The 19,941-nt window shown below is 40.7% G+C and overlaps 1 protein-coding gene across 4 annotated transcripts in view; it reads left to right on the forward strand.

Annotated features, from left to right (window-relative positions):
• The window catches only part of PRDM1 (PR/SET domain 1), a 74,367-nt gene extending 54,801 nt beyond the window's left edge, over positions 1 to 19,566 (forward strand). For all 4 annotated transcript variants that reach the window (XM_066248167.1, XM_066248166.1, XM_066248168.1 and 1 more), the window contains 5 exons: positions 5,292 to 5,411; positions 8,956 to 9,208; positions 14,529 to 15,643; positions 16,093 to 16,221; positions 16,604 to 19,566. In XM_066248167.1, the coding sequence (XP_066104264.1) occupies positions 5,292 to 5,411; positions 8,956 to 9,208; positions 14,529 to 15,643; positions 16,093 to 16,221; positions 16,604 to 17,176 (2,190 nt within the window). In that variant the 3' untranslated portion in view covers positions 17,177 to 19,566. The remainder of the gene's footprint in view (positions 1 to 5,291; positions 5,412 to 8,955; positions 9,209 to 14,528; positions 15,644 to 16,092; positions 16,222 to 16,603) is intronic.
• Positions 19,567 to 19,941: the final 375 nt, after the last annotated feature.

Genomic DNA, 19,941 nt, shown 5'->3' on the forward strand with positions numbered 1-19,941 from the left:
GCAACTCTGCTTTGAGTTTCATTAAAAAGCAAAACTTTTTTTTTAACCTTCTGGGAGAGTGGAGGCAGATTTTGTAAAAAGCCAAATTTAAATTGTAGCTATCCGGGAACATTACTAAAAATTTAACCCCAGAGGTCAGCCTTAATTATACCTCTTTCTGTAAGGAACACTCTTCTCAGTAGAAAGTCTCTTAATATGTGGCCCCTGGAATCAATGTAGGATTTGTTTGGATATTTAAGGTTTGGCTGTAGCTTTAAATGATGCAGTGTATTTTTTCACCATATCAGATTTGACCAAATACTGGTCTGTTCTGGGGTTCATTTATGCTATATTGCCCTGTCCAGCCCATTGGGACTGAAATGAATCTCCATTCTGTGGGTCATCTTTGCCTTTTAATTCTACAGTGTTCTTATCCTCAATTCAACTATTACCTTAAGTTTTTTCAATTTCCATCATTCGACTTAAAATCATAGTTAAATTTAGAAAATGCCCTTAGATCATGTAGACCAAGGTTCAGAAAGATAGTCATTTACCCTAACTGTAGAGTTAAAGCCGAGACCTGGAGGGAGCAAAGTTCTGACTTCCCCAGCCAGGGCTTCCCGAGTGTGCTGCACTGGCCCCTCTTGGTGTCACTGTGGTTTTATTTATAGTCTGCACATCTTTCAGACCGATCCTTTATTAAGCTTGTTTGGTTCTCCTTTTTCTCTTGAAGGTGTAACTCCTTATCTCAGTATGTTCAGCACACAAAAAACATACAGTGATTGTATTCCTAAAAAGGGTCCTTCAAAATGAACCTAATTAAGAGATTAGGGTTCTCTTACTCTATTTTCCCATATTTTATTTAACTGAAACAACTTGACTAAAAAAAAAAAAAAAAAAAAAAATCGTACATCTTTAATCTCTAATCCTTAAAAACAACCAAGAAACCAACTTAAAGGTAATACTGTCTGAAGCTTACTCAGGAATTTGTACCTTTTTGTTTCTCCCTTCCTTTTTGAACTTCGGATAAGGACAGCTCCCTTAAGGTGGTGAAAGAGGACTGGAACTGGGCCATTGAGAATGGGATTGCTACAGAGACCTTTAGGGTTGATGCGCTGTTTACCATTACCATTATTCAGTTAGTCTTTTCAGTCCCATGAGCTGGAGAAGTAGGCAAAAAAAAAAGAGAGAGAGAGAAGAAAGTAGTAGTTTTTATCTGACTGATTTGACTTGCCCTTCTTTAATGTTTTCCTTTAAGTAATAGAAGATGTTACATTCTGTACTGTTGTGAGACATGCTCGGGGATTTTTTTTTAACAAGACCATTTTTCATTATGAATTTGTGCTATGTGTCAGCACCTTTTTTTTTCTTTTGGTTTAAAAACAAAACATACAAACCATATTTCTGATCTTGACCCTCATTTTTAGATTTGGTTTAGAATCATTCTTCACCTTTAATGAGGCTGCTCTTACTTCCTATTTCCAGAACTCAAACCAAATATAGACATACTATTCAAAACTTTTAAAACATTTTTAACTGATGCGTTATTCTTTTAGGGGGATTTTCCCCTTGTCCTCCTGAAATAAATTTCTATGAATATTTGAATATAGAAATATTCATTTAAACCATGATATTTTAGAAGCAGTAGCCTGTACGGAAGTTGTAGAAGTTCCGTGGCTCTAAGTCTGACCCCCCCCCCAGAACTGAGCGGTGATAAACATCACAGTGATGGGGACACACTCAGTGTCTCTCCACTTGGAGTGAAGTCCATTATTAACTCAAGCCATTTGTAAAAAGTATCTCACCATAACATACAATTCCCTTTTCTTCCTGTGGCCTTTTATTTGTGAGACAATTTGCTGTGGCATTACCACATTTCCTTTAACATAAAGATAATTAAGGAGGAAACCATTCAAAAACATCTCCTTTACTCCACCCCCTTTTTAAAAAGTGAGGTGCGTTACAGGCTGAACCCACAGTCGTGGTCCACAACAGAGTTCTAGTCATCTCGGTGTAGATAACCCTTATAATTGTAATCGAATGAAGCATTTTAGGGAGGTGTGAGGAAGGGGGGAGATAACTAGTAATTAAAGTGGTCTAAGTGTAATCTGAGATGGGGGGATGCTTGTATCACATTTAGACCTGAATGATGTTTCTGCATAAAACCCACTAGAGAGAGAAAGAGTGTGTGTGCGTGTATGTGTGTGTAAGTGTGAGTGAATACTCATTAAAGGAGGAATTTGGTTTAAAAAACAAAAAGCATATTCTCCTTACTATCAGCTTTTGATCTCATACCCCCCAATCCATCCTAAATTGTGAAATCTTCATTTTCTCTAGAAGCCCCTGACCTCAGGATGTGTCCTGTAGCTGAGGCCACTGACAGAGATGGATCTGCTCGTGGGGTGGGGTGGGGGGTTGGCTCCATACAACTCATGACATTGAAGGGCTTCTGGGGGCAACAAGTGTGAGGCCAGCGTCCTCTTGCTGATAGGTTTATGGAAGGCACACAGAAGCCTGTCCCCAGCAGAAATTCTTTAGGACCCTGGTCAGTTCCAGTGAAGTTTCCTTCCTGAGCAAGGTGAACACATTCTTAAGTCTTTTTTTGTTCTGTGAAATCTAGGGCACACACCAGATTCCTCTGTGTCATGTACTTATTCCGTGGATAGAAGGTTTTTGGCTAAGATTCACCTCTGGCTGGATCTTCTCAGGGCCAGGGGAGAACTATGACTTGGTCTTCCATTTCCTATTAAAAAACAAACAAAAACTCGAGCTCCTATTTCCCTTTATAGTTTCCTGGTTGAGCACTGATTGATCTTAGAGTTGCAGGTCTTAGGTCCTCTTTGAATAATGTCTCAGACATGGATTTGGGGTGAAGGTGTTTATTGTTTATTATAGTACTGGACTGGGAATGTATATAGATGGTATATAAGCTACACAATTTCTTCCTACCTAAAATTCTCTGATCTTTGTGTATTTATCCGTATGTATGAGTTTCTATATATACTCTAACTTTGTATATAATAAGAAATTAAATATTAAAGTTCTGACCCACTTGTAAAGATAATCTAATATTGAGGTTCTTTTATTTGTTTAGGGCTTAAGGATTTTTCCTAGGTCTCTCTTCCACCACAGAACCTCCTCTTGCTAGTTGTTCTCCTGTCTTGCCTACTGTATTGCATTTGTAAGGTTATACATTATACATGGGAAAAGTTACTTTACCTTCCCTAGTGATTTGCCACTATTACTCAAATAGGTGTTGAGTGGCTTGTGTCTTCCACAAATTTCTAGTTGACTTCTTTTGACCATAAGAAAATGTGTGTTTTCCTAATGTAAGATTGGTAGCTAAAAACCCAAGAGGCCTATAGTTAAAAGAATGACAATTCGGAATAAAAACCCTGACCTCAATGTAATGCTACTTGTTGGTAATCAAGCTCTGACTCCTGAGACACTGACTGTAAGAGACTGTAATTTGAAACAAAGTTGATGAACCAGTTGAGTACCTTTCTTAAAATTACTGCTTTAAAGTGGATATGTTGAAAATATCAACTGCTAATTATTGGCTCACTGACAAATGACATTATTAGTTTTTCCTGTTTTTCATTTTAATATTATGGAATAATCACTCAAATATGAATGCCAAATGATTTGCGTGTCATAGGAGTCAACTCTATGAATTTTCCAAATTAAGTAGGTTCAATCATGTATCATAAACAATGAGCCTCTGAATAAGTAAGTCTGCTTAAGCTTTACTATATATTTTTGTCTCAAGACTGTTCTGAGGTACTCCTGCCCCCAGTAGTTGTACTGCCAACACATACCAATAATGACAAACTGTTATTGAAAGGGCAGGTAGATGTAAATGAAGGCAGAGAAAGAGAATGAAATGAACATCTGCTTTTTTCAGCCCTGCCAGAAATTCATAAAAGACCAAAAATAACACTCTAGCTCACCAACCTTGTTTCAACTTGTATTAGGTGTAGAAAAATTTTTTTTTCTCTTTCCAGTCTGAGTTTGTTCCATTGGCTTGTATATTGAATAATAAATTGTTTCTTAAAAAATTGTTGGCTGATAAGAAATGTATTTATATGAGAAAGACTGATCTGCCCCTACCTTATAGGTGAGCCTATTCTTTATACTTTTAATCAGAAGTTTGAATTCTTAATGAGATTTAATGAAATGTCAGTGTATATCATAACCAAAAATCAGATTCCACTGTGAACATTTATTGATTTATATACTTGGGCCTACCATTTCGGGTACACAATTCTACAGGAACCAAGGATAATAAAAACGGGAAATACTGTCTGCTATCCCTTTGTGGTCCATTTCAGTATGTTATTTAGTAACTAATGTCTAGGCTTTTTGGGGTAAGAAAAGAATAGAAATGTAAAAGTAAGTGAATAAAAACCAAAACAAAACGTTCCAAAGGACTACGTAACAGAGGAGTTTTTTGAATAGTGATGAATTGCTTCCTGATTCATGATGGGTGATCCCCACCCCCCCTTAAAGAAATTTACAATCAGGGAGGAACTGGCATAGTTAACATGTTTCTTTAGTAAGGCCCTACAGAGTCAGAATGTGTGATCCATCCATTCTGAGAAGGTCATTTCCTCAGATCTTAGAAACCCACAGCTCAGAACCCACAGCTCTCTTCAGTATCAATTCTATTTCAGAGGACTTCTGACCACTTTTGAGTAGAAGAGATGCTAGAGACAAACAAAAGTTACTTGAAAGATCTGTCTTTTTATTAAGAGAACTTGCAAGCTATGAAAAAAGAAACCTCATCTGGGTTTAAAAAAAAAAAAAAGAATGTGTTTGGTTTCTGGTTCCTTAAGCCTTTGTGGAACAACCAAAGAGCATTATTTTGGTTTCTGAGGTTAAAACTATTTTATTCCCCTCAAGTATGCTGTATTTATGGTTAGAAGGAGAAGGGGAAAACGAAGAGCAGGCTGAAATGTTCTAACCTTGACCATCTCATTCTGCAGTGTCTGATTCTCATTCTAAAACAGAATGGTTGTCCTCTCTGTTCTCCTAGGATAAAAAGTAATAGTAAAAATAAAGGACCCGTAAACACTGGAGAACAATGCTCTAGACTCTTTTTAATGCTTGGTTGAGTATTTGTTTATGATCTGGGAGTTTTAAAAATGATCTTCCCCTAGAGTGAAGCTTGCTGTTAAATTACATAGGCAACCCTATCACAAGTTTGTTATTGTTGGTTGCGTTACCACTTGACAAATCAATTCATTGGAATAAAACGATTGGTTAACACTTTACAGTTGAAGTGATTGTTTCATATATTTTATCTCCTTTAGGTTATCGGAGTGCTGAGTAAAGAATACATACCAAAGGGAACCCGTTTTGGACCTCTAATAGGTGAAATCTACACCAATGATACAGTTCCCAAGAATGCCAACAGGAAATATTTTTGGCGGGTAAGTATGGAAAATTTTTCCAGATTCATTAAGAAAAAAAAATAGAGCTAGAATTGCTGGGTCACTTCCTTTTTCAGCTTGTCCTGGGCCTCACCACAGTATTCAGGGTCCCCATGGACACAGGGAATTCTAAGCAAATGTGGTAACACTGGCTAAACGTTTGGCCCTGTAAACACAAACTATAGGTGGTTAGGGATGGAGATATGAACTGTGTGTGAAGCTTAATTTTTGCAATTCATCGAGCTTTGTGATGAAAGGAAATAGTTTGTTACTTGCTTCAAGGGTAGATTCATTTGCATTTCTCTTTAAGGAAGTTGTAATGAGTCATTAAGACTTAGATTTCACCTCTTTTTGATAACTTGCTGAGTTAACTTTAATTGAATGGAAGACTAATCATAAATGAATTAGCTTGAAAATAAGTGCCATTCAGGAAAAATAGGTAGAAGATCAAGTGAGCGGATAGGAGGTGGACCGCAGGACTAGTCCTGTTTAAAGTTCATTGACACCACAAACCTATCGGGTGTGACAGTATGTTGATTACATCCACAGCATCAGAACAATGCTTACTGTCATGCAAGATAACAAACTTTCTTGTAACATTATTGGACAAGTCTGGCTAATATAATTTCCTTTGGAATATCAGGGTTAGAAAGGACCTCAAAGGTGAGCTAATTAATTAGATGGAATCCTTAAGTAAAAAACCCTGAATTAGGAATGAACAGAGAAAAAAACCAGACTGTTTCCCATCTTTGCATCGCTGTCTCTGGGATATTTAGTTTTCTCAATTAGAAAATAAAGGTATGCTTACAAAATTTAGAAGTAACTTTTTTATACATACTTGCACAAAAAGTATATGACTTTTAGAGAATCATTATTTGCTTTTCAGAAACAGCTGCATGGTAACAACAAAAATTATATTATACTTACTTTGGTCACTATTTACCTAGAATGCTTATACCTTTTGGACAAGTATTTTATATATATATATACATATACATATAAAATATTAATTGATTTTACAGTGGCAGGGGGGCATGGATGATGAAAAATAGTTGCTTTACTCTAGCTTATCATTGGTTGCTTGTCATACGTGCCTTGACTGAGCAAGCCCACGGTTTCAAACCAGTGACTTCAGCATTCAAGGTCAGTGCTCTATCCACTGTGCCACCACAGGCCAAGCTGGACAAATATCTTGATAAAAAGATATGTTTGGGGATCATTCAGAAGCTGTTCCTAAGAAACAAGATTTTTTTAAAGCCAGGAAGTTTTGTGTGTTTGGAAATGTATTATTCTGTTTTCCAAACAAAAGAGAGCTCTGAGAATTGTGTGTTTCTAATTTTTATTTAGTAACTTTCTCATGTTTAAAATATATGATTTATAATGAGCAAAATGTGAGTGTGTGCATTTTTGCCTTTCTTACTAATAAAATCTCAGAAGTGAGCCACAGAGGTGTATAATTCTTGGAGTCACAGGTCCAAAGTAAGACAGTATAATATAAGTCTCATTAACGCTTAATCATTTAGACAAAAGCAAGAAATACCTAAGAACCTCCTATCTCTGTCCTTACGTTCATTCAAGATTCACCATAAGTAATTGAAATGCTGTCCTTGGCAGGGTTTATTTGAATCGGCCTTTCACATGCCTACAAAGAATATTGTAGGAGATAACTTCCCACATGTTGTTAAAAGCATCCTGATTTTGCTGGCAGGAATATGAACATCTGTTGTGAGGAAAAAAAAGGTTTCATGCAAATTACACAGTCAAAGAAGAGAAGGGATGTTCAAGTTGAGAAACCAGTGACATTTCTTGTAACTGTACTATGAGTCAGCACGTTTTTAATCTTCTTGATAATATATGGAAATGTAGTGAGGTGACAGGGAGCAGTGTTCATTTGACGTATGCATTATTTTATTTTCTGTGGGTGTGTGTGTGTGTGTCTGTGACTTCATGGCATTGATATTTCTGTTTTCAAATGTGGATACAGTAAATTGTAGTCCGTGGAAGGCTGACTGGAATCAACATACCCGTAGCTTTAGAAAGCAGTTTCCGCCCAACGAAGAGTGCAAGAGCGATGGAACCCCATGTTCCTGGAAGTTTGCACATCAGAGTAAACAAACTTGAAAACCCCTCTTGATAGCAGAATTCACCCAGCCTTGTTCCATTTTCTCTTAACAAAACACACCGCAAAAGCTCTCACAAGCTGCTTTGATGAAGCCACATGTATTTCCCCCTTCACAATTTACAGGAAGTTACTCTTAAAAGAAAGTGATTCTGGTGTTTACTGCCCGTGTTAAAGGGACAGAGTTCCTTTTTGTCTCTGATAACATTTGAGCGAAATACAGAATCAATTTATAGACTAGTATAGTATGTGACTAACAAAGCAGTAACCTGCTTTCCGGTTAGAGTGAAATTTCTGCTACGAGCCGTGCCCTCACTGCTTGGAGACTACACGTTACAGATTACCAGGTATTGATTTTATATATCTAAGGAAATGTCTTAAGTCTGAAGAAAAGGTAGTACATCTTAAAAAGAGGGAGAGAGAGAAACGTTCCGTGGAAGGGTCAGGAGTTTGTTTTATGAGATTGTTTCAGTAAGAGTGTAAATTTTAATTTTTCCTGTTCTTACCTCTGCCTTTTACCCGAGTGGCTTGAGTGCATCTGTTAACCAGAAGTCGTATTACTATAAGGCCAAGTCTGAATTCTTCACTAGGAGTTGCCTTTAAAGAACGACATAGTGCCTTCTTCCTGTTCTTTTTCCAAAAGCACATGTCTGTGACTCTGTGCGTGGTGTTTTAGCCAACCTCCTCACAGATAAGAGGGTTCCCTCTCCCCTCCTTTGGCAAGGCTGAGCATGTTGATCAAGAGGAAAAGTGACTTCTTAGTAGACTGTCAAATTCTGGCTTCTGTCCCGGTGTTCACTTTGTTATGGCAGGTGAAGTTCACCTTTGCCCCACCCAGTGTTTCCACAAAAAGGCAAGGTTCCAAGTATTCATATGAACAAGTGTTACTTCTGGACTCAGAGGCTTGGGGGTGGAGGATGTTTGCATAGTTTAAGTCTTGGGCGGGGGTGTAGGAAATGGCAAGTACAGAGGCCATAGAAAAAGTTGAGAGACTCAGTTTGACGTATTCAGTCGGCTTGGTCTTCTACCCAGTGACTCAAAGCATTAAAAGTCAACATAATCAGAACTCAGGTTAGTAGCATCACCCATTTGCCATTCGCTGCCAGAGCAAAAGTAGAACTCTGGTGGTTTGATTCGTCTGAGGCAGCTCCTTAAATGAAATTTTTGTGTTTTGTTCTTCTGTTATTTTTCCCCTCACGTGAAAAGACGATAAAACCGAAATGGAAAAGGTAACTGACAAAGTATGCCTTGCCTGTTTTTTGCCCTTATTTCTGCTGACTCAAGACTACTTCAGTCAAACCGATTTGATTCTCTGGCTAACTAGGCAACAGGGGACTAGAAATCACACAGGGTGCTTGCTGTGTTTATTCTCAGAGGTGTTGGGGGCTGATGTTCTTCAACCAGTTTCTCTTCTCTTTTGGACAGATCTATTCCAGAGGAGAGCTGCTCCACTTCATTGATGGCTTTAATGAGGAGAAAAGCAACTGGATGCGCTATGTGAATCCGGCCCACTCTGCCCGGGATCAAAACCTGGCTGCCTGTCAGAACGGGATGAACATCTACTTCTATACCATTAAGCCCATTCCTGCCAACCAGGAGCTTCTTGTGTGGTATTGTCGGGACTTTGCAGAAAGGCTTCACTACCCTTATTCTGGAGAGCTGACAGTGATGAATCTCAGTAAGTGGATTACAGAACAAAAAAAAAATGTTTAAATGCCAGTCGTGTCAGTTCTGCCCCTATGAACTAATAACATGTTGTTTAATTATATGGCTTCTTTTGTTGGGCCGAGTAGGTGGCTTAAACTAGGCACTAAGGGGGGGGGCAGTTTTTAGTACCCATTTCCTATTATAAGACTTGATCATTTAAAAAATATTAAGAGCTACCTTGAGAGTTCAGCTCAGAAGATCATCGGAAGAATTGTATGTCCAATTCTAATCCATCCAAAAGGGGGCGGGTGGGAGTTAAGTAGAGACTGGTCCTGACATGCTTAGTTTGCAAGGTGTGGTCCCTTGTTTGTGGTCATTTGTCGGTGCTTACAATGTGCATCAAAATCTTGTAGAGAGGCACATTTGGTTATTAAGTTATGGTCTGATGTGAAACATACGAGATTGATTCTAGAAAAATGCACAGCTATAAATTTTTAAGTATTATTCTAAATGAATAACAAGATTTTATACCTTAGCTTTCTTCCTTTATCTGATCACCTGATCAGTATTACAGTAGCCACCTATCACTTGACCTTAACAAGTATAGGTGGCCTAATCTAGGCACTAAGTTTAACAAATTCTCAATTCCTTAGCTATATTATAAGCTTTTTTTAAATTTTATTTTTTATTTTTTGACAGAAACAGAGAGTCAGAGAGAGAGACAGATAGGGACAGACAGATAGGAAGGGAGAGAGATGAGAAGCATCAGTTCTTCGTTGAGGCACCTTAGTTGTTCATTGATTGCTTTCTCATATGCGCCTTGACTGGGGGTGGGGGTGGGGGCTAGAGCAGACTGAGTGACCCCTTGCCCGAGCCAGCAACCTTGGGCTCAAGCTGCTGAGCCTTGCTCGAACCAGATGATCCGCTCTCAAGCTGGCGACCTTAGGGTCTCAAACCTGGGTCCTCTGCATCCTAGTTTGACACTCTACCCACTGCACCACCACCTGGTCAGGCAGCTTTTACTTTTTTTCTTTGGTTAAAGTTGCTGCCATTTCCTCTCTACAAAGGGCTACTTTGTTTTAGTCATTCTCACATGACCTCTAGGAATGATTGAAGAATTACCATAAAATTCCAACCTGTTCTAAATATAGTTGTGTGTTCTCAGTAACACTGCTAAGTAATAAACAGTTAAAAAAAATTTTAATTTAACCTTAATTTGGTTTAAAAGTTTCAACATCTAAATGCTGGCTTTTGATTTTAATGTCATTTCAAGGTTAAGGAGAAGTTGCAAGTATAGAACAAAGAATTCCCAGGTACCATTCACTCGATTCATCAATCATTGATATAGTTTCCCATTTGCTTTATCTGAAGGCTGTTCAAACTTTTGTTTTTGAGACTTTTGGAATGAATGTTAATATAAATTAGAATTTTGACTTCAACTGTTGAACCAGTTAACAAACCAAAAATTTTTGTTAGTCAGGTATAATCCAACTCTGTAGCTATTTAGTGCTCATCCCACTGTGTCTACTTTACTTGATCTTCCTAGGATCTTAAGAGACTGTATTTGTAGTTTTCTGAAAAACAGCGACTAGATTAAAAATCTTTCCTATAAGACCACCTTTTAGATTTGTGTTTGTGGTACACACACACACACACACACACTCCATGCACGCTTGACCTTCATGAAGAAGTCTTAGAATGTTTGAAAATAAACTGGCTTCCAACATGTGTGATAGGTATAATTAGGTCCTGGCCAAAGGTGGCCATTCTTTCCCCTCCTCTCTCTTCACTGCTCCCAAGAATCTCTGCTGTGCCTAGTGTCAAGGATCCCGGGAGCCCAGCTATTTCACTTTCTGTTTATGCCAGGCCCAGTGCTCAGGGCTGGTAGGAAAAGACAACTTCCATTCCAGCAGGCATCTCATGGGGAGATGTGCTACTTCTAACTTTTTCAGCAAAACAAGTCACTTCCTCTTGAGGGTCTCCGTACATTTCTTGAGCTTAATCATTCATGGAATCAGAGAGAAACTGATTTTTTTTAAACGTTCACTCCATTTGAAGTGACGAACCCCAGTGACTTTGCACCAACCACAGAAAAGCTGTGCATACGTCCTTCCCTCTCTGCCAATCAAAGAAAGGGGTTTTTTTGTGTTTTTTTTTTCTATTTATCCCCATCAAAGAAAGGTTTTTAAAGGCCTTGCATTTTTATTCCCCAATGAAAAGCTTTGCAGAGTATTTTTAAGTTTCACGGGCTTATCCTTTGGGTTCAGATGCAACATTCTTATATGCTGTGAAATGACACTTAAATATCCCTTTCTGTTTATGCAGAATTTTTTAAATCTAAATGGCGGTTTAACATTTCCAAGTACCCTTTCATTGTCTGGTATTCCTAGTAAAGAATGAGAGTTAACAATACCAGTGACATTAAGCCAAGACTCCTACTGCCAGTTGTGAAACCAGTTGTTTTAGGTGTGGTAACTGATGATTGAGACTCTGATCAGGAAAATTTCCACTATTTCATCAGGCCTAATAGGTAGATTGTGTCTGCAAGTGAGTTGTATTGGGTTTCCGTGCTTCAAGCACAGCCAGGGTCTGTGCTGGAAGCTCCGTGAGGGTTTTTAATGGTAGTGATGTTTCCACAGGTAGAGCGTTGAGGAGAAGAGAGTAGAAGCACGCTGAGGTAAAGAAAAAGAAGTAGTCAGAAATCACAAATCGGCATTTTTAAAAAAAGAAAGAAAAAAGGGAGTCAGAACTATTAACTCCTACCCCTCCCAAGGTTTTTGGGTTTTTTTTTTTTTTCTATCTATCTAACTAACCCATCTAGAAAACAGTTGACCAAATTGTAGACTCTAAATGTTAATCTGCTTTCTCAGTTTCACTTGAAAACACTTTGTTTTGCCTGCTGCCGAACTTCTAGGTTCTTTCTTGTAGTCTTGGGGGTTCTTATTATAGATCGAAAATGTGAGTCGGCATAATTAAGCAACTTGGAGCCTTCAGAAGCAGTTCACTCTTGAAATGACTCTATCCGCCTACAGCCATTTAAGATTTAAGAACAAAAACAGATCTTGATTTTCTTTTTCATGTTAACTCAAGCTGCTGCTGAGTGGGAGAGTCAGAAATGACACCAGCTCCATTGATTACTCAGCTGCTGAAAGATGATTTTTTTAAATGTACCTTCGTGTGGACAGCATGACCTCCACCTTGGGGAAGTCACTTCCCCCTGGATATTGTTTTGGAATAAAATGTAGATTTGTTTTTACAAAGGCATAAGAGCTAGCAAACATTTATTGTGGGTTTACTATGTGCCGGACACTGTACTAAAAGTATTTTGCATAGAAAACTGATGTATTCTGACTTTCTTGTTCATTCACCTAATCATTTGCTTTGTTTCTGTTCAATAATCGAATTATTGAGGAGCTTAGTAACAACACCTAACTGTGCAGGAGGAATGATGCTATGGCTGGACTTCAAGTCTTTGCTTACAGCTTTAATTTGTTGAATTTTAGAATTGAGGGAGTCTTGAAGCCACTGGAAATATTAAGAGACTTAGTGAAATCTGCCACATAAAAATGGCAGAAAGTTAATGATGGTGGAGTATCTCTATTTTCATTTTATTTAGGGTGACATCTTTTTTTTTTAATGTGGGCATCCTTTGTGGATGCCTCCAAATCATTCTTTTTTAACTTCCATAAAATTCCTTCCTGTGGCTGTGAGATAGATAGATGTCTTGCCTATCAGTTTTCCAACTCAGTTGTCTCTCTTCTTTGACTGTTTCAGCTTTAAAAAACAAAAGTGACAATTTGAACTTCCTGCCTGCTGGGCCTCACTGAAAGACTGATATTGGCCTGATAAGGGGGTATTTATTTTGGTTTAGTGGCTTCAGAAATCCCTCTCCCTCAACAGGCCTTCCATCACTGCCCCCTGATCAGCATCTTGCCTGATGATGTCTCGCTGTATTTATTCTGGGGCTGCCGGCTCAGCAGGAGTAACTGATAACAGCCAGCAGCAGATAACTGGAATCAGACCCCTCCAGCCTGTCAGCCTAGAGAATGGATTTGAAGAGTTCAGAAACCGGGGGGGGGGGGGGGGGGGGGGGGGGGGGGTCCACAGCGTTCATTTCTAGACCTATCAGATATCAAGCTTGGAGTTCCTTCTCAGCTAAATCAAACAGGGATTTTTTTTTTAAGACGGGAATGATGCATTTACAGAGGCTACAGCCTGATCCCCAGAACGTGTCCTCTGCTAATGCTGAGCCTGAGAGCCCTCCTGCCTGGCATGGTCTCCACACACCAACGGCTGATGCCTTCAGCCTCCTCCCATGGCTAGGGCAGGTGCTCACATTGCAGTGATGGCCCTCCAGTGACCTGAGCTCCAACTGAGCAGCATATGTTTTACTTTTGATTTTCAAAGAAGGCTGAGTAGGGAATTTTTGGTTTTCCCTGTTCTGATGGATATTTTCCTGAAGACAGCATTTTCCCTGTGTGGTTGGAGGGACAGGGCTAGTGATGGCCTGGACAGTCTGGAAATATCCCCCTCATTGCTGCTGTTCCTAAATAGTATATTTACCAAGTAGCATTATGTCATCTTTTGGAATGAAAGCTTTCATCTTAGCTGCCTGGTGTATGTGTGTTTTGTTTGTTTGTTTGTTTGTTTTGGTACTCTTAGCAATTGAACTGGCTCAGGAAGTGCCTGTTGTGGTTTGGCATAGGTGACTATGTCATGCCTTGTGATTCTAGGGGACAGCATTGCTGGAAGCCTGGTTAGACCAGACAAAGCCTTGGTGAAATTCTTTAGTTGTCAGCAAATTGAGGGTGAGAGGTGGCATCTGCGTGTCCTACATGTCTGTTTGGCCTTGGCCGTGTGAACAGGATTTTATCAAATTCGTATTAAACAAGAATGAAGGCGAAATTGATGACTGCTTATTACTTGAAATGAGTCTTAATCTTTCACATCTAGTTCGCAGGACGTGCTGATTTCCTCAGAATGACATTCATTCACCTGTGACACCCCCCACCTAGAATTTTTCCACCCCACTTTAATGGAAGAAGTCCTGTTCTAGCTTGAACAGCACTTTTCCTTCCATGGTAAAGTTTCTTCTGCTAGTGGAAACAAAATGATCCAAACTATGCTGTTTGCTCAATCAGTGCTGCCAGTGCCCCCGTTTTACTGAGAAGGAAGTGGAGCCGCACTGAGTGAGTGGCCCGGAGCCTCCAGGATGAGAGGGTGCTGAGAAAGCAGGTGTCTCGCACTGTGGCCAGCTGGTGCTCGGGTTTCTCAAGGAGAGAACAACTTGGGCAATTTCACTTCAATTCTCTGTACCTCTCTGAGTAATCGCCCTTTCTTCTTCATTGCAGCGCAGACACAGAGCTATCCAAAGCAGCAGAGCACTGAGAAAAATGACCTTTGCCCAAAGAACGCTCCGAAGAGAGAGTATAGTGTGAAGGAAATCCTAAAATTGGACTCCCACCCCTCCAAAGGAAAGGACTTCTACTGTTCAAACATTTCACCCCTCACTTCAGAAAAGGACGCAGATGACTTCAGAAAAAATGGGAGTCCTGAAATGCCCTTCTACCCTCGGGTTGTGTACCCAATCCGGGCCCCTCTACCGGAAGACTTTCTGATGAAAGCTTCTTCCCTGGCCTACGGGATGGAGAGGCCGACGTACATCACTCACTCTCCCATCCCCTCCTCCACAACACCCAGTCCCTCCGCCAGAAGCAGCCCCGATCGCAGCCTCAAAAGTGCCAGCCCTCACGGCAGCCCAGGGAATACTCTGTCGCCTCTGGCTCCTGGCTCTCAAGAACACCGAGACTCTTACTCCTACTTGAATGCGCCCTGTGGCACCGAAGGTCTGGCTTCTTACCCTGGATATGCACCTCCCCCACACCTCCCACCAGCCTTCATCTCCTCCTACAACGCCCACTACCCCAAGTTCATTTTGCCCCCCTACGGCATGAACTGTAACAGCCTGAGCACCATGAGCAGCATCAATGGCGTCAGCAACTTTGGCCTCTTCCCCAGGTTGTACCCTGTCTACAGTAACCTTCTCGGTGGGGGCAGCCTGCCTCACCCCATGCTCGCCCCAGCCTCTCTCCCGAGCTCTCTGCCCTCGGAAGGAGCTCGGAGATTGCTTCAGCCTGAACACCCCAGAGACGTGCTGGTCCCGGCACCCCACAGTGCCTTTTCCCTCACCGGGGCCGCCGCCAGCATGAAGGACAAGGTGTGCAGCCCCACCAGCGGGTCTCCGACTGCAGGCACAGCGGCCACCGCAGAACACGTGGTGCAGCCCAAAGCTACCTCAGCAGCGATGGCAGCCCCCAGCAGTGATGAAGCCATGAATCTCATAAAAAACAAAAGAAACATGACTGGCTACAAGACACTTCCCTATCCCCTGAAGAAGCAGAATGGCAAGATTAAGTATGAGTGCAACGTTTGCTCCAAGACTTTCGGCCAGCTCTCAAACCTGAAGGTAAGCCTCAGAGTGCAGCAGTCTGACTGTCTGCCGGGGTCTGTACCTGTGTGCACATGTGTGTGTTTGTGTTTGGCTCACTTTTGACAGTTGTAAACTTTTATCTTCAGTAGCGTGAGAGCAGGCCAGGAATAGTTTGACTTTGCTTTTGCCACTTCTGGCTGTGTGGCTTTGAACAAGTTACTTCCCCTCTCCTGAATTTCTTCTAAATAATGAAAACATGGGGTTTGGGCTAGAAGGTTAGTCCCGCTAGCCTGTAACTTTCATTCTTTCTGCGCAAGCAAAACAAAGCGTTCAGTAAACCCTCAGGGCTTTATCTGTTCTTTTTAGGGCTTATTCTTGATGCTTCTCTTAAGATCTTTGCATCATAAATGCCTGAGTCCTTGAGCAGAAACGTTAGGTCTTCTGGACAGCCAAGAGCGGAGCTAACACGTGTGGCTTCTTCCCAGGTACACCTCAGAGTGCACAGTGGAGAACGGCCTTTCAAATGTCAGACTTGCAACAAAGGCTTTACTCAGCTCGCCCACCTGCAGAAACACTACCTGGTACACACGGGAGAAAAGCCACATGAATGCCAGGTGGGCAGTATTTTGGGGGTAGAACTTCTGACTTTTGTAGAAAATATCTGAGGAGTTGGCCTCCCCAGGTCACACGACCCATAGATCATCCCACATAGCCTTCTGCCTTGCCACGGGCGGAGAGCCCTGTGCCTGCTGTGAGCTGAGGTGATGACACAGCCAGCTCCCAGTGGGTGGAAAATGGTAGGGGAAATAAACACCACCTCATATGCAGTGTGGCCACATCGCCCTGTTTGCTTAATGCCACACCATAGGTGCCACAGGGAGGCTTCTCGCCTACCAGGTTGCAGAGCATCAGTTTGTAAGCCTGCCCCTCCCACTGGCATCTTTTCATTGTCTGGTTGTCCCTTCTCCCTTCTCTGCCCTGGTCCCCACACTGCAGGTTTGTCACAAGCGATTTAGCAGCACCAGCAATCTCAAGACCCACCTGCGACTCCACTCTGGAGAGAAGCCTTACCAGTGTAAGGTGTGCCCTGCCAAGTTCACCCAGTTTGTGCACCTGAAACTCCACAAGCGCCTACACACCCGGGAGCGGCCCCACAAGTGTGTCCATTGCCACAAGAGTTACATCCACCTCTGTAGCCTCAAGGTCCACCTGAAAGGGAACTGTCCCATGGCCCCAGCCACAGGGCTGCCCCTGGAGGACCTGACCCGAATCAACGAAGAAATCGAGAAGTTCGACATCAGTGACAATGCCGACCGGCTCGAGGACATGGAGGACAACATTGATGTGACCTCTGCGGTGGAGAAAGAAATTCTGGCCGTGGTCAGGAAGGAGAAAGAAGAAACTGGCCTGAAAGTGTCTTTGCAAAGAAACATGGGGAATGGACTCCTCTCAGGGTGTAACCTTTATGAGTCATCCGACCTGTCCCTCCTGAAGTTGCCTCACAGCAACCCACTACCTCTGGGGCCTGTCAAGGTCAAACAAGAAACAGTCGAACCAGTGGATCCTTAAGATTTTCAGAAAACAAAAAGTGTTGTGTTTTTGTTTCTTAACTTATGACTTGGCAAGTCAGGGTGCCTGTAGCATATTGCTTGTACATAAATCCAGTTCTGCAAAGCTCTCCTGACGGCACATGGTTTACCCTCACCTCTCTGAAATTAAAGAAGGAACTCCAAAGTTACTGAATCTCAGGGCATAAATGAGGCAAAGACAATATACACATATTATATATACTTATTTACATCCCACCTATATATTTGAAACTGTATTTTGAATATTTTGTGTGAATATGTTTGCATAGCCTTCCCATTGCTAAGACTATTACCTAGGCATAATTATTTTTTCAATGATAATTCTTCATAATTTATTATACAATTTATCATTCAAAAAGCAATAATTAAAAACGTTTACAATGACTGGAAAATTCCTTGTAATTTGAGTATGAATGTTATATTTTTGTCTTTGGGCCATTCTTGAGACAATTTCTGCACATCTGTTTACCTAAGATTTAGTAAACCAAATGCATTACTTCAGCCAATCTTTCTCTATAATAACGGTTTGAAAAAGAGGTTTTGGTAATACCAAAGTTAGACAGTTGATGTGTTAATTCATAGGATCATATCCTTTGAGAACAACATTGTATAATTTAGGGGTATGTGTGCAGAATTACCCAATAATAGCTTCAGTAGAATAATCAAGAAAGGGAATCTTGTACGCTTCTGTAGATAGTTCAGTTATTTTCCCCCTAGCCACAGATTTATTAAAAAGGTGAAAAGGTTTTGCCAACCTGTCTTGCTCTCTAAAAAGCAAGGTCACCCCCCCCCAAAGTTATGTCACCATCTAGAGTGGCCATGTGACTTCAGCATCCCACGTTATTATCGAAAATGTGAAGAAGACAAAATGCCATGTTTAAAACCACTGCGAAACGTTCCCAAAGCACAGATGGTTTTATGTGTGTGAGGTTTGCATCTGGGTGATGTTTTTGTTGTTGGGTTTTTTTTTTATTGTTGTTATGTCAAAATTGCACAAACATGATGCTCTACCAGGAAGGATTTGAGGTAGATAGGCTCAGGCCACACTTTAAAACCAAATAAAAAACAAACAAAAACACGGGTATTCTCCTTGTCTTAGGGTAAATAAAAGCGGGTAATGGGCTTTACTATCCCCAACAGATCAATTGTATTCTTTCTGTAAAACTCAGATTTTTCTCAGTATTTGTGTTTTTACATTTTATGGTTAATTTAATTGCAGATGAAAGGGCATTGCAAAGTTGTTCAACAACAGTTACCTCAGTGAGTGTGTCCAGTAGTGCAGGAAATGTTGTCTTACCGAATGATTGCTACTCTCGCAGAAACTCGGTGTGCTCCAGGAAGGTAGAGCGGGTGCCATTCTATCTTCCACTCTGCTTAGCCCAAAGATTCCATGGCGGCATTCAAGGTGTAGCAAAGAATGATGTATATTTATAAATCTATTTATACCACTATTCCATGTGTATATATAATATATTTATAACCACTTAAATTGTGAGCCAAACCATGTAAAAGAACCTTCTTTTCCTAAGGCCAAAAAACAAAACAAAACCCTTTCTCAGACTTGGCTTAACACTCAATGACCTCACAACACATTGATGAGCTTGGGCACCCTGATATTGTAAGAGATCCTGAAACCTTGTGCAAAGGCAGGGACCTCATAACAAGAAGCGGTGTTTTTTTATTATCAAGGACAATCTAAGATGGCCTTATTTTTGTTTTGCCACATTATGATTATGCGGTCATACCCAAGACATGAAAGTAAAAAGTCCATTATTACTCCTTTACCAATTGTAATTTTTTCTCTCTTCCTCTTCGTTCTTCCTAAATAGCTGATGTATCACTAATCAATCTGGTTTATAGATACACAGCATTTTGGTCAAGGCAACTAGTGTCAACCTGCAGAAGAGAACAACAAATTTCTGCTAATCCAGGAAAACTTAAGGGCCTTACTGATCTCTTCCTATAAGTAGCAAAACTGACATTTTTTTTTTATGTATCAGTGTTTGTAAACCAAAGCATCACACTGACATTAACATCAAATACTTTCTATTCCAAATCACTCGTTTGTTCTCTTTAACCCCTTTTGTGTCTTTAGATGTGGGAATTATTACCAAGACCAGCACAGTGGCTTGGGACTTCCTGCTTCTCTGTACCGGCTGACTTTCCCCCTAGGCCTCTTACATGTGAATGTTGAGCCCACAGTCAACAGTGGTTTTATTTTCTTTCCTCAAAGTTAAAACTGACCAAAGTTACTGGCTTTTTACTTTGCTAGAACAACAAACTATCTTATGTTTACGTATTGGTTTACATTGTTATTTATGTGCAAATTGTCAAAATGTAAATTAAATATACATGATCATGCTTTATCAATGCTTGTCTAGTGTCTTGAGTGAAGGGCAGGTGAGCGACATCTTACCCGTACAAAGGTGGCCCCAGGACAGATTTTCAACATGACCCATTTGTGTCTCCTGCCCCTCCCATGGCGAGGATGCCCTCATCTCCGCCTCCATCAGGGGGGCATGTGGGAGTGGTCTGAAGAGTTGATCTATTCTTTTTCATAACAGTATAGACTTTTCTTTAATGATGAGCTATAAAAGTGTTCTCTAAAGAAAGCATTTCAAGCATTAGTAAATGTGGGAAGATCCATTTGCTTTTACTGGACATTTTTGTTTGTATTACTTTGTTGATGAGCATGGGGTGGTGGGGAGGAAAGGAAGACTTGGATTAATTCCAGAAATACCTATG

Source organism: Saccopteryx bilineata, chromosome 12, assembly GCF_036850765.1.
Source record: "Saccopteryx bilineata isolate mSacBil1 chromosome 12, mSacBil1_pri_phased_curated, whole genome shotgun sequence".
Taxonomy (NCBI): domain Eukaryota; kingdom Metazoa; phylum Chordata; class Mammalia; order Chiroptera; family Emballonuridae; genus Saccopteryx; species Saccopteryx bilineata.